Source organism: Musca autumnalis, unplaced genomic scaffold, assembly GCF_047663935.1.
Source record: "Musca autumnalis isolate F117 unplaced genomic scaffold, ASM4766393v1 scaffold_1, whole genome shotgun sequence".
In the NCBI taxonomy this organism is placed as follows: domain Eukaryota; kingdom Metazoa; phylum Arthropoda; class Insecta; order Diptera; family Muscidae; genus Musca; species Musca autumnalis.
In genome coordinates, this window is record NW_027411644.1 from 274,205,935 (window position 1) to 274,232,950 (window position 27,016).

The 27,016-nt window shown below is 39.5% G+C and overlaps 2 protein-coding genes across 4 annotated transcripts in view; one reads left to right on the top strand and one right to left on the bottom strand.

Moving 5' to 3' along the window:
* Nucleotides 1-25,244, top strand: part of LOC141389549 (uncharacterized) — a 75,343-nt gene extending 50,099 nt beyond the window's left edge. For both annotated transcript variants that reach the window (XM_073961188.1, XM_073961187.1), the window contains exons 6-9: nt 11,381-11,480; nt 11,556-11,845; nt 11,904-12,050; nt 21,352-25,244. In XM_073961188.1, coding sequence (XP_073817289.1) covers nt 11,381-11,480; nt 11,556-11,845; nt 11,904-12,050; nt 21,352-24,441 — 3,627 coding nt within the window. In that variant the 3' untranslated portion in view covers nt 24,442-25,244. The remainder of the gene's footprint in view (nt 1-11,380; nt 11,481-11,555; nt 11,846-11,903; nt 12,051-21,351) is intronic.
* Nucleotides 10,984-27,016, bottom strand: part of Acph-1 (Acid phosphatase 1) — a 55,187-nt gene continuing 39,154 nt past the window's right edge. For both annotated transcript variants that reach the window (XM_073961190.1, XM_073961192.1), the window contains one exon: nt 10,984-11,304. In XM_073961190.1, coding sequence (XP_073817291.1) covers nt 11,197-11,304 — 108 coding nt within the window. In that variant the 3' untranslated portion in view covers nt 10,984-11,196. The remainder of the gene's footprint in view (nt 11,305-27,016) is intronic.

The window sequence follows — 27,016 nt, forward strand, 5'->3', positions numbered from 1 at the left end:
AATTGTGGCATTCGGTCCTCAGACCAGAGCAGAGGGGTATAGCGCTGACTGAGCAAATATATAGCTCAACGTTTTGCAGGGTTAATGAGGACGCCCCTACCAGAATTTGCTTAGAGTGTCACAGTTTGCCAGACATAACCATCGTGTCACATGATCTGACTAATGACGTCACCTGGCAACCTCTCTTGGATCAAACCATCTCCCCATAATTGTCTCCATCAGCAGACCGCCCCATTTATTCACCTATGAACGCCGCACTTTCATCAAAGCTAATTGACCGAGGTTCAGAGAGTTCGAACTCATCTGATGTTCGGGTAGCAGAACGGACGCTCCGAGACCACATCTCTGCTGCAGCCGCTCACCATATACATACCTGCTGGTCGAATAACCGAAGTGAGACAAAACTTCCCAGCAGAGGCAACGGGATTAACAAATGAGCGTGATGAGCTTCGTCGTGCCAATTCCAGTGCCCCAGGGTCAGGGAGCTGACACTGGAAGTTAACAGGTTGGTTGGTGAGCATAGGCGGAGCAAGTGGTTAAATCATCTAAAGGGTTGCAACATTGGAGCCGGAATAAGTGAATTGTGGATAACGGTTAAGTCACTCCCGAACCCTAGTCAGAAGGAAGACATAATCTCAATCACATTTCGAGGCGTAAGGCTGACTCAGTCGACAATTCGTCGAGAACCCCGGGAGTAACAGGGCGAAGAGAAGAGTACTCCGCTACATTAGATCTCATCCTATCGGGGATGAACTACCTCAATTTACAATGGATGATGTTGCGAATGTCATCAGGAACACTTACCCCCTGTTTTTGTGACTTATTTTTGTTGGTTCGTCTATATTCGTAATAATTTAGGCATCCATAGCTCAGCACCCAGAAGACATACATACATACCTAATTCTTCGTATACCCGTTCCATATATCGTTAAGAATTTGCGCTAAAGCGTGGAAATCGATCTAAAAATTTGGACAATTCGTGTGAGAAGAATAAAATTTTTTACAAAAACAGGGGGTTTGTCATCCAAAGCGTTGGGCTCAGATGGCATTTTTACGATAATACTGAAACAGCTGGATTTGCCAGGAGTCGTGTATTTCCCTAAAGTTCTCAACCTATCGATAGCCACACACATCGTTCCCGAATTCTGGAAAATTAACAGGGTGGTCCCGCTACTGAAGCCGAATAAGGATGCCACCAACAGTGAAACGTAGAGACCAAATTCGCTTCTGTCGCCCGTAGCAAAGGCCCTTGAGGCTTTAGTCCTCCCTAGCGTTAGAAATGGCTATCCAGTTGCCGATCATCAGCATGTGTTCCGTAAGTAGCACAGTACGACAACAACGCTGCACGCCATCTCCACACAGATTTGTCTACGACTCAACCAAAGCAAGCCGTGTGACAGAACAGTGATGGTGGCGCTTGACTTATCAAAAGCCTTTGATACTATCAAGCACTCCACCCTGTTTGAGGGCATCGAGCAGACAACCTCCAGCCAATTTTGAAACGTTGGATAAACAATTATATATGTGTACGACATTCGTACGTGGAATTTAGGAACAATATGTCCAAGGCCCGTAGAGTGTAACAGGAAGTTCCCCAAGTTGATGTGATATCTCTGGAACTGTTTTACCTCTACCTCTCCTGTATTCCGCTCACTTCAGACGACATTGAGATCGTAAGGTATGCAGATGATTGTACGATCTTGGCATCGGGTACCTTCTCTTCTGTCATTTGTGAAAGGCTGAACTCCTATTTGACCGATGATACCACATTTTACCAATAAGAAATATGCAAATATCCGCCACTAAATCTACGGCCACTCTGTTCACAACATAGACGGCAGAGGTGAGAACAGAGTAGAATGTCATGGTAGATGGTAGCAAATTCCTATCCCACACACTACCCCAAAATTCTAGGGGTCACAGCACATGGGTCGTCCGCACATGCCACAACTATCTGCGACAAGCTTAGATGTAGGAACAAGGTCCCCAAGTCCTTAGCTCGTAGACAGTACTTCGGGTGCTCATAACGACACCTTGTTGACCACATATAACGCGATAGATCGGTCTGTGGTAAGCTATGCGGCTCCAGTATGGTTCAAAGTGCAACGCGATAAAAAAATATTCAAACCTGTCAGAATACCGCCCTGAGAATTGCCTCCTCATGCCTTCAGAGGACTACCTACATAAGGAGACAAAGAATCTTCCGGCACAGCAATATAATGGCATTCTTTCGTTGCAATATTTGCTCGAGTCTTACCGTGAGAGCCATCTTAATCACCATAATATCGTGGATAGGACACCACCCCACCCAACCACCAAGGCATGACAGAAGGACTCTTCATGATCTAGGAAGAGAGGTCTAACGTTACAAGAGAGAATCTCTAGAGCAACACGCCTATCAAGCAGGTTTAAATAGTTTTCACTCGAATGCAGTCGCTGATGCCATAAACAACTATCTTATGAATGCGGTCCTCGTAGAACATCCCCCATCTATCGCAACTGAGGAGCGTCAGCTGCCACGACAAACCACAGTAGTTTTGACTCAATTACGCTGGGAATGGTGCAGCCGTCTAAATTCCTGTAGGGCAAGGCCCGGACGACACACTACACCTTTTCTACTGCCCTGCCAAACCTACTCAACTAACTCTAGTAGAACTGTGGTTACATCAAATCGAAGAAGCCACATTCCTAGAACTATAGATAGACCCAGCAGAAAATGAACAAAATTGTTTTTGAATCTTGCCATGTTTTGCCTTAGTACTTGGGGTATTGTTCGTCGACCTCGATTTCGTGATCATTGGGGATTCCATTTAAGGGCCATGCTATGAAAATATGTTCTTGTGGTGTGGTCAATCTATCTCAATTTCCTTCCATTGTTGTTTTCCATTGTTTTAAGATTAGTTTCCCTGAATATATGTATGTATATGAGCTTCTCATACAACTTGCAGTCGACCAAATGGTGTTCTCGCTTTGTTTAGCCTAGTGATTACAACTGTTTCTGCTCCCCCATTCGCATTTTTGCATTTCTTGTCAAGCCATTAGATGTAATAAAACTGCAGCTATGCAGAATCACATTTCAGATTTTTAGTTTTGAGAGTGTGGGCACCAGTGTTTTTATCATTTATTCTGAATATAAAATTCTGATGAATGTTTAGTCTAGTAACACCCAACACATTTGTATTTATTATAGTATTAATTGTTCTTGTGTCCAACACCTGAACCATTTCATGTCAATAAAAATTATTTATTATTGCGTGTATAACAGCCGTTGTTGCCTGTTGAACATTTTGTTGCGTTTGTTGTAATTGCGTTCATTGTTAATATTGATTTTTGAGTTCATTGATTTACCCAACAAAGTTGGCGAGGTGGTTGGAGATATTCAATCAAACATGCAGCAGCACATGCATACCACCAATTTAAACTTGGCTTAATGTCGGTATAATTAAATCAAATTTTCTTTGGCAGCATTGTTGTTGAAAACGAAGTTGATTTTATGATTATCGGAAATTTTGTGTAAGAATGTGGTCGATTGTTATGTTAGCTGAGGTCAGGATTGTTTATATGTACATACAATATGATTATGGAGAGTTTAATGATTTTTTTATTATGCATAAGTTCATATGTATGTATGTCTGTATATACAAATGCATGGCAATTATTATGTAAATCGAAGAAACATTACATGAGTTTATCCATGTTTTACAAATATAACCGAATGAAGCGGATCGGGAACATTTATGGAGTACATATTTTCCTGCAGGTGATTTGTTTCTTGGCTCTATAGGCATACATCATCAAGATATTACAAGTTTTCAACTTGTTTAAACTGAATCCACTTGGCACCCTGCCGCAGTCCTCAGGGCGACATTCTGGCAGTTTTGAATATTCTTCCACTGTGTAGAGCTAACATTTGAAAATTACACTGGTGTCGCATAGCAGGTTATAGCAGCGCTGTTGTCGTCCTGTGCTGCTTACGGAATCTATGCTGATGATCGGCAACTAGATAACTATTTCTAACGCAGGGGAGGACTAAAGCCTCAATGCTCTTTGCTACGGGCGATAAACGCGAAATCGGTCTGTACAATTCCCCTTTGCCGACATCATTGCTTGGGCTTCAGTAGTGGGACCACCCTGTCCATTTTCAAGACTTCGGGAACGACGTGGGTAACTATAGACAAGTTGAGAACTTTAGTGAGATACTCGACTCCCGGCACATCCAGCTGTTTTAGCATCACCATGGAGATTCCAGCAGAGCCCAACGCCTTGGATGACTTAGCGTCCCTGACATTCGCAACATCCGCCACTGTAAATTGAGGTAGTTCATCCTCGATAGGAAGAGCTAATGTGACGTAGTACTCTTCTCTTCGCCCTGTCATTCCCGGGGTGATCGACAAATTGACGACTGAAATAACTTGCCCATCTCTTCGGACCGGTCAACGTAACGTCGCCAAACGTGACTGATTTACTATCTTCCATCCTTCCACGGTTCGAGAGTGACTTAACGGTTGCCCACAATTCACTTATACCGGCTCCAATGTTACAACTCTTCAGATGATTTAACCGCTTGTTCCGCTTATGTTCGCCGACTAACCTGTTAACTTCCGGTGTCTGCTCCCTGACTCTGGGGTCATTGGGGTTGGCTGAACGAAGCTCATCACGCTCATTTTCTAATCCCGTCGCCTCTGCTGGGAGGTTTGGTCTTACTTCGGGTATTCGACCAGCAGGGTTATAGCGAGCGGTGTGATGATGTCGCGGAACGTCCTTTCCGCTAGCCGAACATCAGAAGGATGGGAGTTTCGTAAACTGACGACAACTAACTGGGGACTGTATTCACGCAGGTTGCAGCAACATAGTCCTTGTCGTAGTCCCTCACGTGGACAAGTTCAGAGCAACCCCTCCTGACATCTATTGCATATCACCAAAGGTTGGATATGGGTGAAGATGCGGATGTGACAAACTTAGTACAAATAGATTGTTCCTGTGTTTTCCTCTATCCCTGCACGGACCAAAGAAATTCGGAGCAGGCATTTCGGGATATGCTGCTCCCAACACAGAAAAACGAAACAAATACAAGCACATGTACACTGAGGTGGCAGCATCTGGTCGGAACGCTGATGTTGTGTGGTTCCGGGTCAATCCGGTACGAAAGAACCCGTGGGATTGGGATTCGGAAGAAGTCTACAACTTCCCTCATCATAAATTTTGGTTGGAAGGACTCTTTTACGGCGTAGCACACTCCTCTTAGCCCTACCTCTTCGGATCTGTACTACAAAATTGAAAATAACAATCGTTCTTATTTCCCGGATTCGTGTCCCACAATTAACTTAATGTTGTAGTCCAATGTAGCATTACTTCAGATGTCCTAGCCACTTTTTCCCCTTATGTTCGCCCACTTGTCTGTTGACTACAAGAGTAAGGCCATGTTTATATTATAGCCTTTTGCGGTGTTAACCTTCTTTATGAGGATTTATTTGAAATATAAGCAATGGAATTAACATTTGAAACCCAGTGGGTTTGTTAAATCCGGTTATATATAAACGTATTATAACTCTTGGGTGTTCAGGGTTCGTACAACGAAGTTCATCACTCTCATATGCTAGTCCCGTCGCCTCTGCTGGGAAATTTGGTCTGATTTCGGGTATTCGACCAACAGATATGTAGCGATTGCAGCAGTGATGATGTCCCGGAAATTGCTCTCAGCTACACGAAGTATCTGAGGAAAAGGACAACTTTCTCAAAATTTCTCTGCTTGTCCATGGTTCAGAAAAGTACGGCGTTCAGTGGTTATAAAGTCGGGAGGTATGTTAAAATAAAATCTATTTATATTGTATTTGGTCGCTAGCATTCTGAAAACGAATTAGCAAATAAAGAAGAAAGAAGAAGGTCTGTTTGCGAAGACGATGATCGGAATTTTGCCATCTTCCGAGGGAAATAAGGGGTTGCCATGTGTCATAATGGTGAGATGTGGCTATCTGCTCATATTCTAATAGCTATCATATCATATCGAGCATATAACGAAAGACACAGTTATTCATCGGCGGTACGTACACTAGGGTTATGACTATTTGACCTTTTTTCTCAAAAAGTATTTTCTGTAGCAGGAATGAATGAACTTTTGCTAATTAATGACGAAAATAAGGTTAATTCCATTCAAGTATTAACAAGTAAAAAAGTATCAGTAGGCTTTGATGACAGAGATATACCCTCAGCCTGTGTGAATTGAGACACTTATTTGGATTTGGATTAAATCTAAACATTTTTTGGAGGAGGGGGGTACCCAAAGGAATGGACCGACATAGTCCATTTTGAAAGTAGGTATTATTTTGTTAGACATTCCTCTCGATAGGCATCGCGCCCACCCATGTCATTTCAGTTGGTTACCATATAATTTAGACGTTTAGTCCATTACATCAGGAAACATGAACTGGCCCACGAAAAACATATTATCGCTGTAGACAGGGACACTAGGAGTACCTTCGGTAAAAATTCCAAAGGACCCTCGAACGCACTTCAACAAAAATGTTGAGCATTTCTGTGGATGGTATCCAAGGTGTGGCCGACTAAATATGGACACTGTATTTCCAGATCCAAAGTTTGGAGCAAATCGGTTGCTCCGTTTATGAGATATCGCGCGTACCATTTTAGCGAATATTTTCGAATTTTGGTAAGGAGGTACCGAAAGAAGTGAAACTATCGTGCGCTGCATCCACTTCACATAGTACCTTAGTCGGTTTTTACAGCTTTTGGACGATTTTCTCAAGAAGTATGGACGTGCCCCTGAAATAACTTGTAACATTGTAATGGGGGCAGCGAAAACAAGTTGTTACAACAAAAGCAAGTAAAAAAGTATCAGTCGGCTTTGCCGACCGAGATTACCCTCAGCCTATGTGAATTGGAACTTTCATCTATGGACAGATCGAATGTATTTAGGGTCTTTTCAGAATTTTGTGACCCTTTTTGGACATTTGAACTTGCCGACAAAAATGTGGATTAGGATAAAAGTTCAAAAGTGTTGCGGAGGAGGGAATGGACCGACACAGTGCATTACGGAAGTGGATCTTATTTTGAGGGTCATATCTTTTCGATAGATAACGCGCCCACTACTCATTTCAGTGGGTTATCGTGCAACTGGTGGACCAGTATGCCACGACTATGGCTGTAAACAGGACCACAAAGAACATCATCAGTATAAATTTTCAAATGATCAAATGAGGTATCCTAAGGAGAGGACCGATATGTGCCATTTTAGAAGTTAAACTAAGTTTGGACAAAATATGACGAAGGCCATAGGTGTTTTTTACAACTTTCGGTCTGTTTTCCCAAGAAGTATGGACTTGCCACTGAAAGAACTTTTACCGTCGTAATTGAGACAGCGATTGCAAGTTGCTTCAACAGATATCAAAGTTAGTCAAGAGAAGGTGAAGTGAACTTATCCGAAATTTTGTGTGGGAGGTACACGAAGGAGCGTACAGATATAGTCCATATTCGAACCTCATCTATATCTGGTAGATATATTAGGATGCGTAAAGTATGGACCAAATCGGTCCCTACCTTCAAGAGTTATCGTGCGCACAATTTTTCCGAACATTTTTTAACTTTTGTGGGGAAGGTACCTGTAGGAGTGAACCGATATGACTTATCTTCAAACTTAAACTAAGTTTGGACAAACTAATATGAAGGCCAAATTTTGTATCGAATCGTTCGAGAGTTATCTTGCGCTCCAACCACTACACACGGTGTCATAGGAGTTTTTTTAACCTTTCAGGCTATTTTCTCTGGAAGTATGGTTTTGCCACTGATGAAACTTGTACCGCGGTTTGGGGGGGCCGAGAGCAGGTCCTAAACTGAACTTTTTCGAAATTTTGTGTGGGAGGTACCCGAAGGCGTGCACCGATTGAGCCCATAATGGAACTTTATTTAAGTCTTGTAGATATTTCACGATGTGCAAAGTATGGACCAAATCGGTTACTCCCTTCAAGAGTTATCTTGCGCACAAATTTTCAGAACATTATCGAACTTTTTTTTTGGGGGGGGGAGGGTACCGGAAGGAGTGGACCGATATAACCCATCTTCAAACTTAAACTAAGTTTGGAAAAACTATTGCGAAAGCCAAACTTTGGACCGAATCGGTTGATCCGCTCGAGAGTTATCGTGCGCTCCAGCCAGACAGACAGACGGACGGATATGGCTAAATCAACTCCAAATTGTCCGAAACGGATTTCGTCCAAACATACTTGGGGTCTAAAACCATTATTTCGATGAGGCACATTGTGCCCGTTAGCATAAATGCTGAGGGTATAATTAAAACGATTCCAGATGAGGTCTTAAACTGCAGTTTTCCGAAATTTTGTGTGGGAGGTACCCGAAGGAGTGGACCGATATGGTCCATATTCGAACTTGTTCTATGTCTGGTAGAAACATTACGATGTGCAAAGTATGGACCAAATCGGGAAGGGACACGTCTTCTTCCTGCCAAATGGTGCTAACTAGCTGATTCAGCGTGTCACCACCGGTTTTAAACAGCTCGGCTGGTAGGCCATCGCCTCTTGCTGTCTTATTATTCTTCAAGCGCTTTATTGTTTTCTTTACCTCATATTAGCCTGTCGGTATACATTTAATACCATCTTCTGGTACATATACAAGTGGTATCTTCGTCGTCTTTGCTAATATTGGATACCGAGAGTTTGGAAAAATGCACCTTTCCATATCCTGAACACACTATTTGTATCAGTTAACAAATTACCTTGCTGGTATCTACAGGTTGTACCTGTGCCAAAGCCATCAATTTGATATTCACTCTTTGGTAGAATTTTCGAATTTCATCCTGGCTCCTGTACATCTAGATTTTTCACACTTCCACTTGTCCATTTCTCTCTTTTTTCCTGCGGAAAAGACGTTCCTCCTATATCCTTTTCTCCCGACATCTCTCACGTGCGCTACGCGTTGCTACTGATTGTAGAGTAGCCCTATATACCGCATTTGTACAATGAGTTCCTTGGTGGAGGTCCCTGGTATCCAAGTATAGATTTTGGGGCTATTTGCATGGCACGGACAATACTTTGCCACTGTGCTAACAAGTTATCGGGAGGAGGAGTGCTTTGATTAAACAGTTGTGCCAGTTGAATGTAATATGATGTGGCTATCTTTTGTGATTGAAGCTTACCGATGTCCAACTTCTATGTTGTGTCTGTTCGAACTTTATTTGCTACGTTTAATCGGGTACATAACTTTGCTGCAACAGGGTGGTGGTCCGAATCTCCGTTTGTTCCTCGGAAAGACCAACAAGCTCGATGATTTTTTATACCCTCCACCATATGGAGGGTATAATTAAATTTGTCATTCCGTTTGTAACACATCGAAATATTCGTCGGAGACCCTATAAAGTGTATATATTATTGATCAGCATAAAATTCTATGTCGATTTGACCATGTCTGTCTGTCCGTCCGTCTGTCTGTTGAAATCAAGATACAGCTCGCAATTTTAAAGATAGAGAGTCAAAATTTGGTACAGAAGTTTTTATTACTTGCAGGATGGTTGGTATTGGAAATGGGATATATCGGTCAAAGTTTTGATATAGCCCCCATAGAACGGTACCTCCCGATTTTCGGTATTTTTAAGGTTTTAGCTTAATTATCCTACCAAAATGGCTGAAATTTGGTACGTAGTATTCTTTAGGGGTATAAAACTTTCGCTCAGAATTTTGTCGGTATCGGTCCTCACCTTCATATAGCCCCCATAGAACGGTACCTCCCGATTTTCGGTATTTTGAAGGTTTTAGCTTCATTATCCTACCGAAATATCTGAAATTTGGTACTTAGTCCACGTTGGTGGTATAAAACTTTCCCCCAGAACTTTGTCGGTATCGGTCCATGTCTTCATATAGCCCCCATAGAACGGTACCTCACGATTTTCGGTATTTTGAAGGTTTTAGCTTCATTATCCTACCGAAATATCTGAAATTTGGTACTTAGTCTACGTTGGTGGTATAAAACTTTCCTCCAGAATTTTGTCGGTATCGGTCCATGTCTTCATATAGCCCCCATAGAACCGTACCTCCCGATTTTCGGTATTTAGAACGTTGTGGCCTCAATATTCCACCGAAATGGCTGAAATTTGGTATTTAGACTTCGTTGGGGGTACTCAAACTTCCCCTTTAAATTTGTCGGTATAGGTCCACGCCTTCATATAGCCCCCATGGAAAGGTACCTCCCGACTTTTCGTATTTTGAAGGTTGTGTCTTCAATATTCCACCAAAATGGCTGAAATTTGGTATTTAGTCTTCAGTGTGATATAAAACTGTTCGACATATGTTTGTACAGGTCCACACTTTCATATTGCCCCATTTTTGACTAAAACTCGTCGGCATAGGTCCACGTTTCGATATAGCCCCATAGAACGGTACCTCCCGATTTTCGTAATACTGAAGATTGTGACGTCAATATCCAACCGAAATGGCTGAAAATCGTTATTTAGTCTTCCAAGAGTTATAAAATATTCCAGAAGAGTTTTATCAGTATAGGTCCACGTCTTCCTATATCCCCATAGAAGCGTACTTCTTGATTTTCGGTATTTTTAAGTTTTAGCCACATTTTCTTACCGAAATATAGGAAATTTGGTATTTAGTCTTCTTTGAGCGTAGAAACTATCCTTCAGAAATTTGTCGGCATAGATCGACGTTTTGAAATAACTCCCATAGAATGGTGCCTCACATTGTTTTACCGTTTATTAAGTCTCCTTCATACACGAAAGGAAACTAATTATTCCATTTTACTTCAATACAACTTGTGGTGGAGGGTATAACAAGTTCGGCCCGGCCGAACTTAATGCCATTCTCACTTGTTTTTTTTTTTTTTTGATCTGGTCTGGTCAGCCAGGTGCCCTTATACATGTCGAGATGTTTTAATTTGGTAATGTTAAAGCGGGTCAGGGCTGTTGCTTGGTATCTTTCATCCCTGCTACTTACCAGAAATTCCTAAAGATAATTTTTCTTTTACTTTCAAATATATTTATTGTATTGTTAGTATAGGAAAATAGTATTCATCGTTTGTAGCATACATTAGTTTTTTTAAATTGTGTCTCACAAAATATTTTAAAATATTTCTAATTTTTGTCAATACATTCGATGTTCCCTGATAAGGTTAAAGCTGCATTTTTATATTTATAATAATCCCTGCTACCAGTGTTGTAAAGCCTCCTTATTTCTTTTTGCGCAAATGAGGACCATCACCCTCAGATGAACGGCGTTTAGGAAGCAATTGTGTTCTGCTAGGTGCTGATGATTTTTCTTTGGCATTCTTTGGGAGCTGGAAATAGAAGAAAATTTTAAAAAATATATTTTAATATTTAATTAAAATTAAATTTTGTTTCTTATTTTTATAGGAATTCTTTTTGGATCGCAACAGCTTAACTACGGTACCATCGAATTCCCTAAATGGTCCCATGTCGCTGAGACATTTATCCTTGAAACACAATCACATAAGTATGAAATAAATTAAAATAAAGTATTTTTCATAACTTTTAACAACTATTTCTTCTTCCTTCCATCCCGTTTTAGCCTTCCTCGTCCAAAGTTCTTTCATTTCCCAAGCGGAATTGGAAATTATCGATTTGCGATACAATGAAATACGCACCATTATTGGCGGTGCATTCTATGGTCTGCGTAAAATACGTGAAATTAAGTTGGCCGGCAATAATATCGTCAGCCTTAATAGTGATGTTTTTGAAGATTTACCCTCGCTACAAAAATTAGATTTGTCCGAAAATTTCATACAAAAATTCCCTCTCGTAGCCCTTGCATCCATTGAACATTTGAAATCTTTGAATTTATCCTCGAATATGTTGCAGGTAAGTGGTTTCTTACAATATTACGAAGAAGTATTAATAATTTAATTTGTTTTGTTAGCGTTTCGACAACAGCCACGCCCAAGTCCTTAACTCTTTGGAAACCTTGGATCTCAGTCGTAATAGTATTACCGCCATACCACCAGGCACATTCCGTGAAATGAGATCGCTGAAGTATTTGGATTTGAGTTTGAATTCATTGCGTACGGTAATACGGCGTTTATATTATAGTTTTTTGCAGGGTTAACCTTCTTTATGAGGATTTGTTTGAAGTATATACAATCGAAATGAAATTTGAAACCCAGACCCACTGGGTTAACCTTGATATATATAAACGGCCTATAAGTAAATTAAAAAAGATGCAGTTTTCATCGCAAATAAACAAAGAAGTTAAAGAAGATTTGTGGCAAAACAAAACATATGTTTATGCCGTCAGGGTTATATGAACACGAATATGCCTCATATGATAGTCCAAACCGGTTTCAGACAATTTTGAGTCTCTCTAGCCATGTCCGTCCATCTGCTTGTCTGTCTGACTAGTACGCACAATAACCTGAGCATTCTATCTGTATCTTTTACCAGATTCATCACTAACGCGTAGAATTTCGGACTCAGGATAAAATTCTGAGTCGATCTATGGTAGAACAAACACGGTAAAGTAAATACTACAACAAATACAACTCAACGACAACCACATAGAAAATTGAAAATGTTTGTTTGTAATGTTAGTGTCACCGGTATATGTAAACAAAAGAAGGAAATGTCTATAAATTATTGGAATTTAAAACAAGTAAGCAAAGGTTATAGTCGGACGGAGCCGACCATGTGATACCCTACACCACTACCCCTGGAAATTAACTTTCAGCAAATCAAAATTCCTTTAAGGAACAAATAAACTTATTGTAAGATATAACTTTGTGGATTCTGTTATCTTATCACATCAAGCTTAAATAATAATATAATAATTGTTCCACAAACATTCCGTAAGGTACAAAGGAGACTTCTCTCATATCAATGAGTGCACCTCATATCATATTTCCTGATATGGGGACCTACAGTTTATCGCCGAGTAGGAACGACGTGCCCTAAGCCACCACTTGTAGAGAAGTTTTTAATGACTGAAATACTCAGAAAATGTCGCCAACATTACTGAGGGGTATTTTCCCACCGTTGAAAATTTGAAGTTACCTGGCCGGGGAATCAATCAACGGTAGCAAAAGGCCCCTTAGTTATGTTGACGACATTTCCTGAGTATTTCAGCCATGAAAAACTTCTCTACAAGTAGTGTCTTAGTTCAAGCCGTGTGGACTTGGCGGTAAATTTTTGTATGTATAAATCCCAAAATTACACGACCGGAGGAGGTTAGTGGATCCCTTCACATTCACCAAAATTAATATTTAAACAAAACTTTTACCGTAGCGACACCGAGTATATTTTGAAAAAAAGTGGCGATGAAGACATGAAAAGTGGTATAGACAAAGTAATGGCAGATTTTTACAGTGGGTAAGATAACTAATTTTCTTAATAAAAAAGTTAAAATTTTTAGCATGGTAGGAAAATATGGTTCTCTACAGAAAACCCATTTTATATTAGGCAGTAGCCCCGTTATCTACCAAACTCATTATTGCAATTTGTATCAGTGGAAAGGTCAGTCGTTCTTTTTTCATATGTAGGCTACTTTGGCGGTATGTGCCCTCCAGGAATTAAAATATGGACCAACTATAAAATGTTTGTATTTTTCATACAAAAGTAATGATCCATTTCACCCGCTAAATAATATCAGGTCATCATACAAAATTTTAGGCATCTTCTTCTACCTTAATTCTTACCTCGTGCAAAATTTTGTGATTATTGAGCTATAATTGCGACCCCTAGCGTGTTTATGATAACACTACAGACAAATAACTGGGTATATTAGGCTGTAACTCTGTTATCTTATCATGTACACCAACACAATTGAAACCAATAGAAAGGTCAAGGGTTCCTATTCCAAGTATATAGATATAAGCTGTATATTAAAAATTTTCACAATTTTCACACAAAAGTTGTGGTCCATTTAACCCTCTAAATATTATCTGATCGCCATCTCAAATTGCAAGCTTCTTCTTTGTCATATACTCTTTCCTTATGTAAAATTTCGAGGCGATCGGACTATTATTGCGACTTACAGAGTAGCTCCAAATTTGGTTAAAAATTATGTTTTTGGTCCATTTCACCCGCTAAATATTTCACGATCATCACCAATTAAAATAGCGATCTATTCTGATGTGAAACCGACCTCCATACCAAATTTCGTGACGATCAGTCCATAACTGCGGCCTGGAGTTTGATTACAATTTATAATGGACACACGGACGGACGGACGGACACACATCTCAAAATCGTTTGGGGGTCTCCGACGAATATTTCGCGGTGTTACATGAATTTTTACCAAAACAAACTTATAATACCCTTTCCACATAGTGGTGTAGGGTATAGTTAATGATCAATGTCACCCGCTAAATAATATCAGATCATCATTCAAAATTATAGGCATTTTCTTCTACCTAAACTCTTACCACGTGCAAAATTTCGTGACTATTGAACTATAATTGCGACCTCTAGCGGGTTTATAATTACACTACAAACAAAAAACTGGATATATTAGGCTGTAACTCTGTTATCTGATCACGTACATCAACATAATTGTCATCAATTGAAAGGTCAAGAGATCGTCTTCCAAATGTAACTCACGAGTGGGGAATGTGTCTTTCAGGAATAAAGATATAAGCTGTTTATAAAAAAAGTTCACAATTTTCACACAAAAGTTGTGGTCCATTTAACCCTCTAAATATCATCTGATCGCTATCTCAAATCGCAAGCTTCTTCTTTGTCATATACTCTTATCTTATTTAAAATTTCGAGGCTATCGGACTATTATTGCGACCTACAGAGCCACTACAAAATCGGATAAAAATTATGTTTTTGGTCCATTTCACCCGCTAAATATTTCACGATCATCACCAATTAAAATAGCGATCTATTCTGATGTGAAACCGACCTCCATACCAAATTTCGTGACGATCGGTCCATAATTGCGGCCTGGAGTTTGATTACAATTTATAATGGACAGACGGACACACGGACGGACGGACGGACGGACACACATCTCAAAATCGCTTTATCTCGCCGAGATATGAAGATTGGTATACCACATTGGGGGTCTCCGACGAATATTTCGCGGTGTTACATGAATTTTTCCCAAAACAAACTTATAATACCCTTTCTACATAGTAGTGTAGGTATAAAAACTAATATTTTTGTCATATTTCACTAAATATTTTGTATAACATCAATGAAAATTCGTTTTATTTTCAATTTGAATGTTTCCATACCCAGCAAAATTTGACGGAATGGGTTCTTTGCGATGACGTGATTTCATGTCATCTTTTGCATTGGTTCAAAGGAAGTCGTGAAAGATCCGATCTTTTCATCAGCATTTGTACCCATTCCATCGCTCCAATAGAGATGATGTTTGTGTTTTTATTACACACCTGTTTATTTTCATTTTGGTATGTTCCAGTACTGCAAAAATCTACTAATTTTTACTATTTTTTCCGATAACATAAAGGAAAAATTGTTATCGTAGTAAAAATAAGTAGATTCTTGCAGTTTCTGGAACAGACCAAAGTTGTTAGAACTGTCGTCGTGATGTTGTCTTACATTTCTGGCATATCAAACAACTAAAACTTCTAAACAATTGGTATTATATGAAGTCCCAACCATCGAGCTAAAAATAGAATCGGACTGCACACATTGCTATTTTAAAAGTTCCCTTGTCTGTTCTAAATCTGACATAGAATGAAATCAATCAAATCTCGCTTCTTGGAATTTGAAACGAAACGAAAAGGAACAAGAATCTGAAAATAAAGAAGAAACTACTTTTGGAAAGAAACAACTAAAAATAAATTAATTAAGCATAAATGGTATTTTCCATAAAAAGTCTCTCCTCCCCGTTCGTTACATTTTGTTCTTAGAGATCCCTAAAGCAAGCCGGGTTGTAGATCCCTACATATTTCCGTCACTAAACAAAAGAGTATAAATTACCAAAATGTTGTTATAAAATAACAAAATTATAAAATAAAAGTAATTTACGAAATAAAAGTACTTAAAGGAGTGCATTTGGAGTCCATGTTGAAATCTGAACTGGTGATGGGAAGATAATTGAAAACACCTTTTGTAAGATGAAAGAATAGCTGTGTCTGGTTACCCTAAAATTTGTAACAATTTGTACCAATTGTTGCTGGAAGTCGTCTGTTAACACAAAAAACCAGCAAAAGAGAGCGATTCGAGAGAGACATTTTGACAGTTCTTTCACTGAGAGCTTGCAAATTCTTGCTGGACAAATTTCTTCTAGCAAGCACTTGCAAGCTCTTCTTCTTCCTGAAAACAATCAATCATCTGTTTTTAGTTTTTTGTTGATATATGTTTGTGAACATTAAAAACAATTTTATTGTGGAAATAACATAGTCTAAATGTATTGTTTTATGGAAAACAAATTTGTAAAGTGGAAAAATACTTTTTTGTTTCATTTTCTTTTTTATTTTTAATAAAATACAACGTGTTTGCTTCCTTTATTTGCGGACAAATTGTCTGTTTTGGCAAGGCAGCTGATTGCTTGCTGGTTTTTGCTGGGAAGGTGTCTGTTTACTTTTTACAATTTTCTAGCAAAAGAGAACAAAATCCCCTTACTCTCTGAGAAAGTTCTTGCTGGAAAATTTTTGCTGGGAAAGTAACCAGACAGACTTTATATCAGTTGCGGAGAACGGAGGAAGTAATCTTTTGCGTTGCAGCGGTGGTGATTACATTGCAATTTTGGATGTAAACTTTTGAAAAACTAAACTGATAAATTAATTGTAGCTATTTCATGAATTCGTTTGAATTAATAAAGAGTTTTGTTTTTCATGAAAACCATATTTCAATACAGCATTTCCATTTTCCAAACAAGACATGAAAATTTCATGCCAAGGGGTTGGTGAAAATGACATGCCAAAGCATTGGTTAAAATGACATGTCAAAGCATGGGTGAAAATGACGTGTCAAAGCATTGGTGAAAATGACATGTCAAATCATTGGTGGAAATGACATGCCAAAGCATTGGTGGAAATGACATGTCAACGCATTGGTTAAAATGACATGCTTAGGATCCAGAAAAGAACGTCATCTTTTGGGGTCCACGCTCATATAAAATTCATCGATGAAGATGCTAAAAAGATGACATGCTAGATCACTTGCACCCATGATTGAATGTCATCTTTGGCATCGAACATTTTGCTGGGTATCATTCCACTAAATGGATAATTTCTCGCAGAAGGTAGAATTCTTGCAAAAATCTTTAGGATCGCTGGAAATTCATTGAAAAAGGTGAAGCTGTCTCAGTATTTTGTTTTTGAAATCAAAAAGCACATGTTTATTAGGGTTCTTTTTTCAAATTTAACAAAATACCACTCATATTAACAAATGTTGTACGGCCTCTGTAAGTGGTGTTTTAGTGTCGTTCGGACTTGGATGAGGTTACATGCCCTTGATATGAAGAAGTATTTATGGGAAATAGTTTTTTTTCGGAATGATATACTTTTTCCTCAAAAGAATGTATCCCTAATATACATAGGAAATATAAACAAATATGTAAAATGTCGTACGGAATTTGACACTAACACAACAACCCAGTTAAGTCAGCTGGGTATTGTTGTTACCTTATATTGTTCTACCATGGAGTCAATTTAAACATGTTCGTCTGTTGTAATCACTCTACCGAGTGTATTTTTCTGTAGGCAGGTCAAATTTGAAGAAGGTCTTATATGTCTACATCGTTTTGGTATAGCCACCATATAACGGTACCTCCCGATTTTCGGTATTTTGCGGATTTTAGCTACACTTTTGGACCGAACTACCTGTAATTTAACATTTGAGGTTCCCAATGGTCACAAAACATCTCCAACAAAAATTGTGTTCATAGATCCATGTTTTGGTACAGCCCCATATAACGGCACCTCCCGATTTTCGGTATTTTAAGAATCAACATTATTTAACCGAGCTACCTCTAATTTGACGTTTGAGGTTCGAAAAACACCACCACTAGAAATTTCAACATAGGTCCAAGTTTTGGTATAGCCCCCATATAGCGGTACCTCCCGATTTTCAGTATTTTGAGGATCTTAGTTCAATTTTTTGACCGAACTTCCTGTAATTTAACATTTTAGGTTCCCTGTGGTCACAAAACTTATCTACCAAAAATTGTCAATGTAGGTTCACAAGTTGATATAGCCCCCAAATAAAGGTACCGCCCGATTGAAGATCTTTTTTACATTTTCTGGCCTAAATTAGGCATTTGGAGTATCCGCGGTCGAAAAACTTCTCCACCTTAAGTTGTTTACTTATAGTCCTTTTTTGTTCTTATCACGAAACCTGTCTGGTGCGCCAATCGCAGTTACTGATCGAAGAGTACTACTATATGCCGCATTCCTCTCTTCGGTGGCAACACGACGCGTCTACCCATACAATGTGTTCTTCTTGTTGTTGTTGTTGTTACTAAAGCTAGTTGAATAGGTTTGGCAGGGAAGTTAAAAGGTGGAGGACCTGTGCCACATGAAAGTCAGATGTTTTGCACGGTGTCATCAATCCTTGCCCTATAAGAATTGAGGCAGCTGCATCATCCCGAGCATAGTTAAGCCTAAACTACTCTGGCTTGTCGTGACAGCTGACGCTTCTCAGCTGGAATAGAAGATAGTTGTTTATGGCCTCTGCGATTGCATCCGTGTGAATGCTATTTAAACCGGCTTGATAGGCTTGCTGATCTAGCGGTTCTCTCTTATATCGTTGTACCTCTCTTCCTAGATCATGAAGATCCCTCCTGACATAATGGGCGAGGGAGTCTTATCCACCATAGCCAAATAGGAGTTTAGCTTATCACAAATGACATCAGAGAAGGTACCTGATCATGCCGTCTGGAGTGGGTGGTAGATTAAAGAACTCCGGAGATATCACCCTTCCTTGGGGAACTCCCTGTTTCACTCTACGGGGCTTGGACTTCTTGTTCCTGAATTCCATGTACGACTGGCATTCAGACATAAAATTGATTACCCAACGTTTCAAACTTTGCCGGAGGAGTGTCTGCTCAATGTCCACGAACGGCGTGGAGAGCTTGACAGAATCAAAGGCTTTTGATTAGTCAAGCGTTTTTCTATCACACGGCTTGCTCTGGTTGAGTGCGGAACCCATGCTGATGAGCGGCAACTATATAGCTATTTCTGATGCTGGGGAGGACTAAAGCCTCAAGGATCTTTGCTACGGGCGACAAAAACGAAATCGGTCAGTAGGATTCACTTTTGCTGGCATCCTTGCCTGACGTCAGTATCGGGACCACCGTGCCCATTTTCCAGACTTCTGGAATGATGTGGGTGGCTAGCGACAGGTTGAGAACTTTAGTGAGATACTTCCGGCACATTCAGCTATTTCAGCATTACCATGGAGATTCCATCAGGGCCCAACACTTTGCATTATTTAGCGTAGCTAAGGACACTCGCAACATCATCCATTGAAAATTGCAGTGATTCATCCTCGGTATGAAAAGATTTAATGCGACGTAGTACTCTTCTCTTCGCCCTGTCACTCCCGAATTGCTCGACAAACTGTCGATTGAAATAACTTGCGCACCTCTTCGTATCAGTGAGCGTAACCTCGCCAAACGAGACTGAGGTCCTATCATCCATCCTTCTTTCTAGGGTTAGAGAGTGACTTAACTGTTGCCCACAGTTCACTTATTCCGGTTCCAATGTTGCAACTCTTCACATCATTTAAATAGCTGTTCCGCCTATGCTCACCGACCAACCTGTTAAATTCCAGTGTCAGCTCCCTGACTCTGGGGTAACTAGGGTTGCCTCGACGAAGTTTGTACCGCTCATTTGCTAGTCTCACTTCGGGTATTCGACCAGCTGGTATCCAGCGAGCGGCTACAGCTGTGGTGATGTCCCTGAACATCAATTCTGTAACCCTAACTTTATAAGGGTTGGTCAGTTTCTCTGAAGCTGTGATTGTTGAACTCTCTGAAAGTGCGGCGTGCAAATCTGATGAAGTCATACGGTCTGCTGATGAATTGTATCCATCAGACCGAAGAGAAACGACGGGTTGTCAGCTGATGTCATTTGCCAGGCCAGGTGACACGATTCTGTGCAAAACGTAGAACTATGAATAAGCTCAGCCAGCGCTATACCCCTCTGGTCATTACCTAGTAGCGAATGCCATAACTCATGACAAGCATTGAAGTCCCATAAGACCAGTCGGTTATGACCTTCCAAAAGCGGACTAATGTATATAGGTTGAGCAACCGTACCTCGGCAGTTCCGTTGTGGAGAACTTTGAAATACAAGTATGGTTGAAAGCCTAGGGTGGTACGACATATGAAGCTGCCGCTGCTGCAGCTGAGCGTATCATTCATTGGTAGTGGTTGCGTGGGTTCCATGCTCTGTATTGCCATGGGTGGCTCTTCGTTGGTTCTGACCGCAGGACATATCACTAGACGTGAAGAAGATTTAAGCATATATATGGCAGTGGTGGAGGTCATTTTACGCGGATCACAGGTTAGTTCATCATCACCAACACCAATGAGTTTCTTTCGGACCAAATAACCAGGGTAGTGGCAAGCCACATTGGCCCCAACCTTAGAGCCCTCAATATCCAAAATAAGTTGTGAGGATCTGGGTACAGGGAACAAAGAGGCAGGTGGCAAGGCTGTGAGAGAAGTATGTTGTAGTTATTTGGTAAGATCACTGCCTTTTAAGCCGGCCAAAGTACTCGAGCATATAGATTTCTCTTCTTATACCAAAAGACTGTAAATGGGGATGATCGGCTGTTTGTACCTGCTCGGTGCCAATTGACGAATCCTTTACTTCCATATCTAACATTTCCAAAGCGGATAAAAGTTCCATGATTCTCTGTAAATCCAAGTAACCCACAGAGTGCAGGTAAAAAACATCCAAGGCCGGCGGGATGTATTGATTAAGCAACTGTGCCTCGGCAGTTCCTTGGTGGAAACCTCTGGAACCCAAGTATAGATTTTTCGTTTGTTTGCACGAATTGGGCAATAATTCACTACTGCTCTGATATGTTACTGCAACGGGGATTACATCAATTGGACAAGTTGAGTGGAATATGATGTGGCTATCTGTTGTAATTGCAGTTTCTCCATGCCCAATTTCTCAATTTGTGGGTCAAATATATTCTCATTTCTCATTTCGCCGTTAAAATCACATAACATAATATTGGCCTCGTACTTTGCACTTGAAATGAAAGCGGGACCAAGATAAGTTTTAGGCTTTTCCATTTCAAAACTGGCCAGGTCCGTTCCGTGGTATCTCTCACAACCGACGTCGGCCGACCATGCCAAAAAAGTTGAATCTGTCATCTGTTATTTTCCAAAATTGTACGATAATTTTAAACTTATTTTAAATTCTTTGTTCTCTTTTTTACAGATCGAAGATGATGCCCTGGAGGGTTTGGATAGCCTACAAACCTTGGTAATACGCGACAACAATATTCTCCTGGTGCCCGGCAATGCTTTGGGTCGCTTATCCAACCTCAATGCCTTGCATTTGGATTTCAATCGTGTGGCAGCACTCTCAGCTGAGATTTTAGGATCTATACAGGCGTCCGACATAAGAACCCTTACCCTCTCACGCAACGTAATACGTGAACTGCCCACCGGAAGTTTTCAAATGTTTAGCAATTTACGTAGCTTGGATTTGTCGGGCAATTCATTGGCTGTCATTAGCTCGGATATTTTCCAGGGTTTGGAAACATCATTGAATGAATTGAAATTGGGACAAAATCGTTTGACCGGTCTTGGCAACACACCCTGGGCTCTGACGGAACTGCGTAGCTTGGATTTGAGTCACAATAATTTGGCTGAAATACCCAAAAATATTTTGGAAGGTTTACAAAATTTGCAGTACTTGAATTTAAGCGGTAATCATCATTTGGCTCCGATACCTGCGGCTTTGATCCGCCCTTTGGCTCGATTGCAAATTGTGGACTTTAGTTTTTGTTCGATGAAACAATTGTCGGGAGATTTATTCTTAACTTTACAGGATTTGAAGCAGATCTATTTGAATGATAACAGTATCCAGGAGATCAATGATGGTACCTTTGTGGATTTGTGGAACATAACCTCAATTGATTTGTCAAATAATCAGATTACCTCCATACGCCCTGGAGCCTTTGTCAATGTCATGAGTTTGAGGAAGCTGAGTTTAAGAGGTAACCAATTGTCGGCATTTAAGGGAGAGTTCTTTAACACCGGTACCGGTTTGGAGGAATTGGATATTTCCAATAACCATCTGAGTTATTTGTTCCCCTCATCGTTCCGCATACATCCCCGCCTGAGGACAATATTGGCGGCAAATAATAAATTTAGTTTCTTCCCTGCGGAACTGATATCGAGTCTGCAATTCTTGGAGCATGTGGATTTGTCTCAGAATCAATTGAAAACTATTGAGGAATTGGACTTTGCAAGGCTGCCCCGCTTGAGGGTGTTGAAGTTGGCCCACAATCAATTGGATATGCTGAGTGAAATGGCCTTCCACAATTCCACCCAACTGCAGGTTTTGGATTTCTCATACAATAATTTGGATCGCATTGGTGAGAGGACCTTTGAGGGACTTATTCGCCTGGAATCCTTGAATTTGGAAAAGAATAAATTGAACGAATTGGCTGAGGGTATATTTGAGAGTGGTAAACTGGAACTTTTGGAAAGCATTAACTTGGCCCGCAATGGATTTGAATATGCTCCTCTGAAGGCATTGAGAAGACAATTTTATTTTGTGTCCTCGGTTGATTTGAGTCACAACAGGATCACTGCCATACCCAGTGATGATGATATGATGGTTAATATAAAAAATTTGGATCTTTCCTTTAATCCCCTGTCAAGGGATGCTGTGAAACATATACTCAATGAACCAAAGACGGTGAGAGAATTGAATTTGGCTGGCACGGGTATTGATCACTTGGATGCATTGGAAACACCATTCCTGCAGTATTTGAATTTGTCGTATAATAAATTGAAGAGCATTGAACCCAAAGTTTTTGAACGCACCACCTTACTGGAAACCTTGGATTTGTCGAATAACTTATTGGACAATCTCACACAGCTTTCAGCAGCCTGGCCCAAATTGCAGGTCTTGCAGAGCCTTGATTTGTCGAATAACAGTTTTGAATTGGTATCCCAGGGTGACTTTGCCAAACTGAACGCCTTGAGAAATCTGAAACTCAATCATTTGACTAAATGTACCCGCCTGGAGAAGAATGCCTTTAAGGATATTACACATTTGTCGGCCTTGGAGGCTTTTAATTTGCCCTCTGTGGGTTATTTGGATTTACAGGGCATTGTGGAACTCTTACCCGCTTTGGAAATGTTAGATGTGGAGGTAAAGGATACTTCAATTGGCACCGAACAGATACAACCGGCCAAACATCCACGTTTGCGTTCCCTGGGTATAAGGGGAGATCGTTTGAAATCCATTTCCTCGGGTACATTGGCTGGGTTAAAGGGCAGCGATCTTACCATAAAGTTGCAAAATACTTCTCTCACAGCCTTACCACCGGCATTATTGTTCCCTGTACCCAGATCGTCGCAACTTACTTTGGATATTGAGGGCTCCAAGGTTGGGGTTTTGTTGCCACAATTCCTCAATGCCCTGGAAGATAGGCGTTCTAGTTTGAAACTCAAAGGCCTGGCCAGCAACCCCATACATTGTGATTGTAATGCCCGGGCCCTGAGGAGATGGTTGCCCAATTCCCGCATGACAAATGTGGCCTGTCACTCCCCTGCCTATTTGGCCGGCAAGAAACTCATTGAAGTTGGTGATGATGAACTAACCTGTGATCCACGTAAAATGACCTCCACCACTGCCAGGACCACAGCCACAAATATGCTTAAATCCTCCTCACGTCTGGTGACACGACCTGCCATCAGCACCACCGAAGAACCACCCATGATTATTTGGAGCATGGAACCCACCCAACCACCACCAATGAAAATTAAAACAAAAGCTCCCCTCATGAAGGCACCTATTATGACCAATGATGACACGCTGATTATTGGCATAGTTGGAGGTGTGGTGGCCTTTATTGCCATACTTATTATCATAATTTGTATTGTACGCCTGCGTATGAGCAGCAATGATTATCACAATGCCCCCGCCATGATTGGTATACCACCCATGTCCATGGGTCCGGGAAGTGTACCTCTAAGTTATAAGGGAGGACCAGCGGCGGCTGCGGCCGCCTTATATGCCGTACCACCATATGCCACCCAGACATATGCCACACTGCCGCACAAAACCGCCTCCATACATCAATCGACACAAAGTTTGGCTCAACGCCAGCAACAGGTACAGCAAGCCCAACAGCAGCAGCAGCAACAACAACAACAGGCCCAACAAAACTATTCATCACGAATGTCCTATTTCGGTGGTTCGACACCGCAGAGCCAGCAACAAGCGGCCGCAAATCTTGCAAACGCCCAACCCTATATTATCTATTCAGATGATAAAGCTTATAGATAAGCTTAAAGCTTGCTGTAGAAATAGTAAAAAACAATTAGGATTTAAGTTCAAAAGTCGTGTGTAAAAATCAAAAGCTTCGTGGTGAAGCTTTTTTGAAGAGAAATTTCTGAGGATAAAGGAGATTTCTAAGGAAAAAGGAAGGATTTCTAAGAAACAATTTTAGATTTGATGGAAAATTGGAAAGTTCAAGCTTAAAGCTCGTCAAATGAGGAGAATTGTAATGCGATTTAAGGGCAACGCTGAATGAAATTTGAAACACAAAAAAGACTCGTAGAATTAAATGTTGGGCCGAATCAATTGCATCAAATATTAAATTATAGAGAATGAGCAGATCCAAGAAAAATTAGATTTTATAGAAAAATTGGGAAATTCCATACTAAGCTCGTCGGAGCAGGAGATTATAGTGAGATTTAAGGACAAAGCTGAATAAAATGATAAACACATAAAGATTTCGCTGCATTGCTTGCTTCGTCGAATCAATTTGAAATTTTGTATTATGGAGGAAGACCAGAGCCACAATTTGAATTCTGTCGCCATTGCCCTTTATTTTTAATATTTTACAACGATTCTTTAAAGCCCATTTCGCAACGGTGTCAGCATTTTTCATTGCAAAAATTGGCCCGATATACTCTTAAAAATGCTAATTAATCGCAAGGTCAACATTTCCAAAAAAAAATATAAGTACATGGCGCCCAACCATTACCAAATAGTCCCACAATAAAATCAATAATTCCTCTTTCAATGTGATTTCCTGATTTTCCAATAGAAAGAGAATAAAGGAAAGTGTAACGAAATAAAGAAAAGTGAAACGAAAAAATGAAAACAGTCGTAATATTTGTATATAAGTTTTTAGTAAAATTAATATTAATTCTATAATATAATATTATAAATAATTAATAATATTATAAATAATTAATAAATTTAAATTTAAAATATTATAAATAATTATAATTATAAATAATTAATAAAATTAATAATATTAATTTAAGCACAAAGCTTTCTAAGCAAATTATTTTAAGAGTTAATTTCACTAATTTAAAGCACATAAAAAATTAAGTCAATTGCTAAGAAGAAAAATAAATCAACCTAATATAAGTTACCTTAGAGAAAATATGTTTACACAAATTTTGAAAAACTAAAATAAAATTTGGACACTAACACCACACCAAATGAATGATATTATTCATAGTCATCCCTATAATTGGACACTGGATTTTGAGAAAGGAAAGACTAGTTTTCAGGAAAAATACTTGTCAGGCTTTTAAGCAGAAATCCTAAAAATGCTTTCTTTCCAAAAAGAAAAGTACTTTTCGGACTCCTTAAGTGAAATCCTAAAAATTGTTTTCTTTATTGGAAACAACTTTCAAAATAATTTTCAAAATTTGTTTATTCATACAATTCTCCTGCTATTAAAAGGATTTATAACAACGAACACGTATTTTTTAATTAAGTATATTGTATTCTGAAGAAAACAAAATACAAATTAAAATTAAATATTACACATGAAATTTTAATATAATTATTTTAGTTAGTAATAAAGTTAACATAAGTTATTATTATTTTAAGGCATATCAAATATGTTTTTGTCAATCTTCATAGCAAAGCGTTTAGAAATGTAATGTAAACAGAAAGTTGTCTATTGATTTATGTGCAAGTAATATAAGTACAATTGCATAATTTTATTAATAATTATAAATAAAATATACAATATGAACATAAAATAAATGCATTTGCTTTATTTTTCTACCCATCACCATATAATTATCATCCATTATATGGTTTTTTGTTTGTTCTTCATCCCACATCCTCAAAGCGATAAGGGAGATTTCTTTCAAATCAATGACTGCACCCCTATTCATATTAGCTCAATGGCCTAATTTTTATTGCCGAGTCCTAACGGTGCACTATGTCGCGAGTTCACATAAGCGGTGGCCAAAAATAAAAGGTGGATGAATTTTGGAAAAAACAAGTAAGAAAAGTCTATAGTCGGACGGAGCCGACCATGGGATACCCTATACCACTATCCCTGGACAATCGCTCTCCACGGAACTTCTTTTCAATGATTGTGAAAATTTAATTATCAAATATCAGAGATGTAATGTATAATACTTATGACCAAAACCAAAAATTATTTAGCATGACAAAGACATTTTTGTAGCAGGAAAGGAAAATTTAGTTCACACAAACGTTGGTTTGTACGCTTCTTCTTCATCATAAACTCAAACTTTGTTTAAAATTATGAGGGTTATTATTTTGACTTACAGAGTCGCTACAAAATTGGTTAAAATTTTGTTTTTGGTCTATTTCATCCCCTGAACATTTCACGATCATCACCAAAAACTAATCATTTCTATTCTGGCCCGAATCAAACCTCCTTAAAAATTCGTTACAATCGGTCCACAATTGCGGCCTTAAGCTTGTTTACAATTTTTAATGGACGAACACACCTCGCTAAATCGCTTTATCTCGTCGAGATATGAATTTTGGCACACCAAATAAGGGGTCTAGGACGAATAGTTCGTGGTGTTACATAAACTTTTGGAGAGACAATATGTAGCATGGGATAAAAATGTGG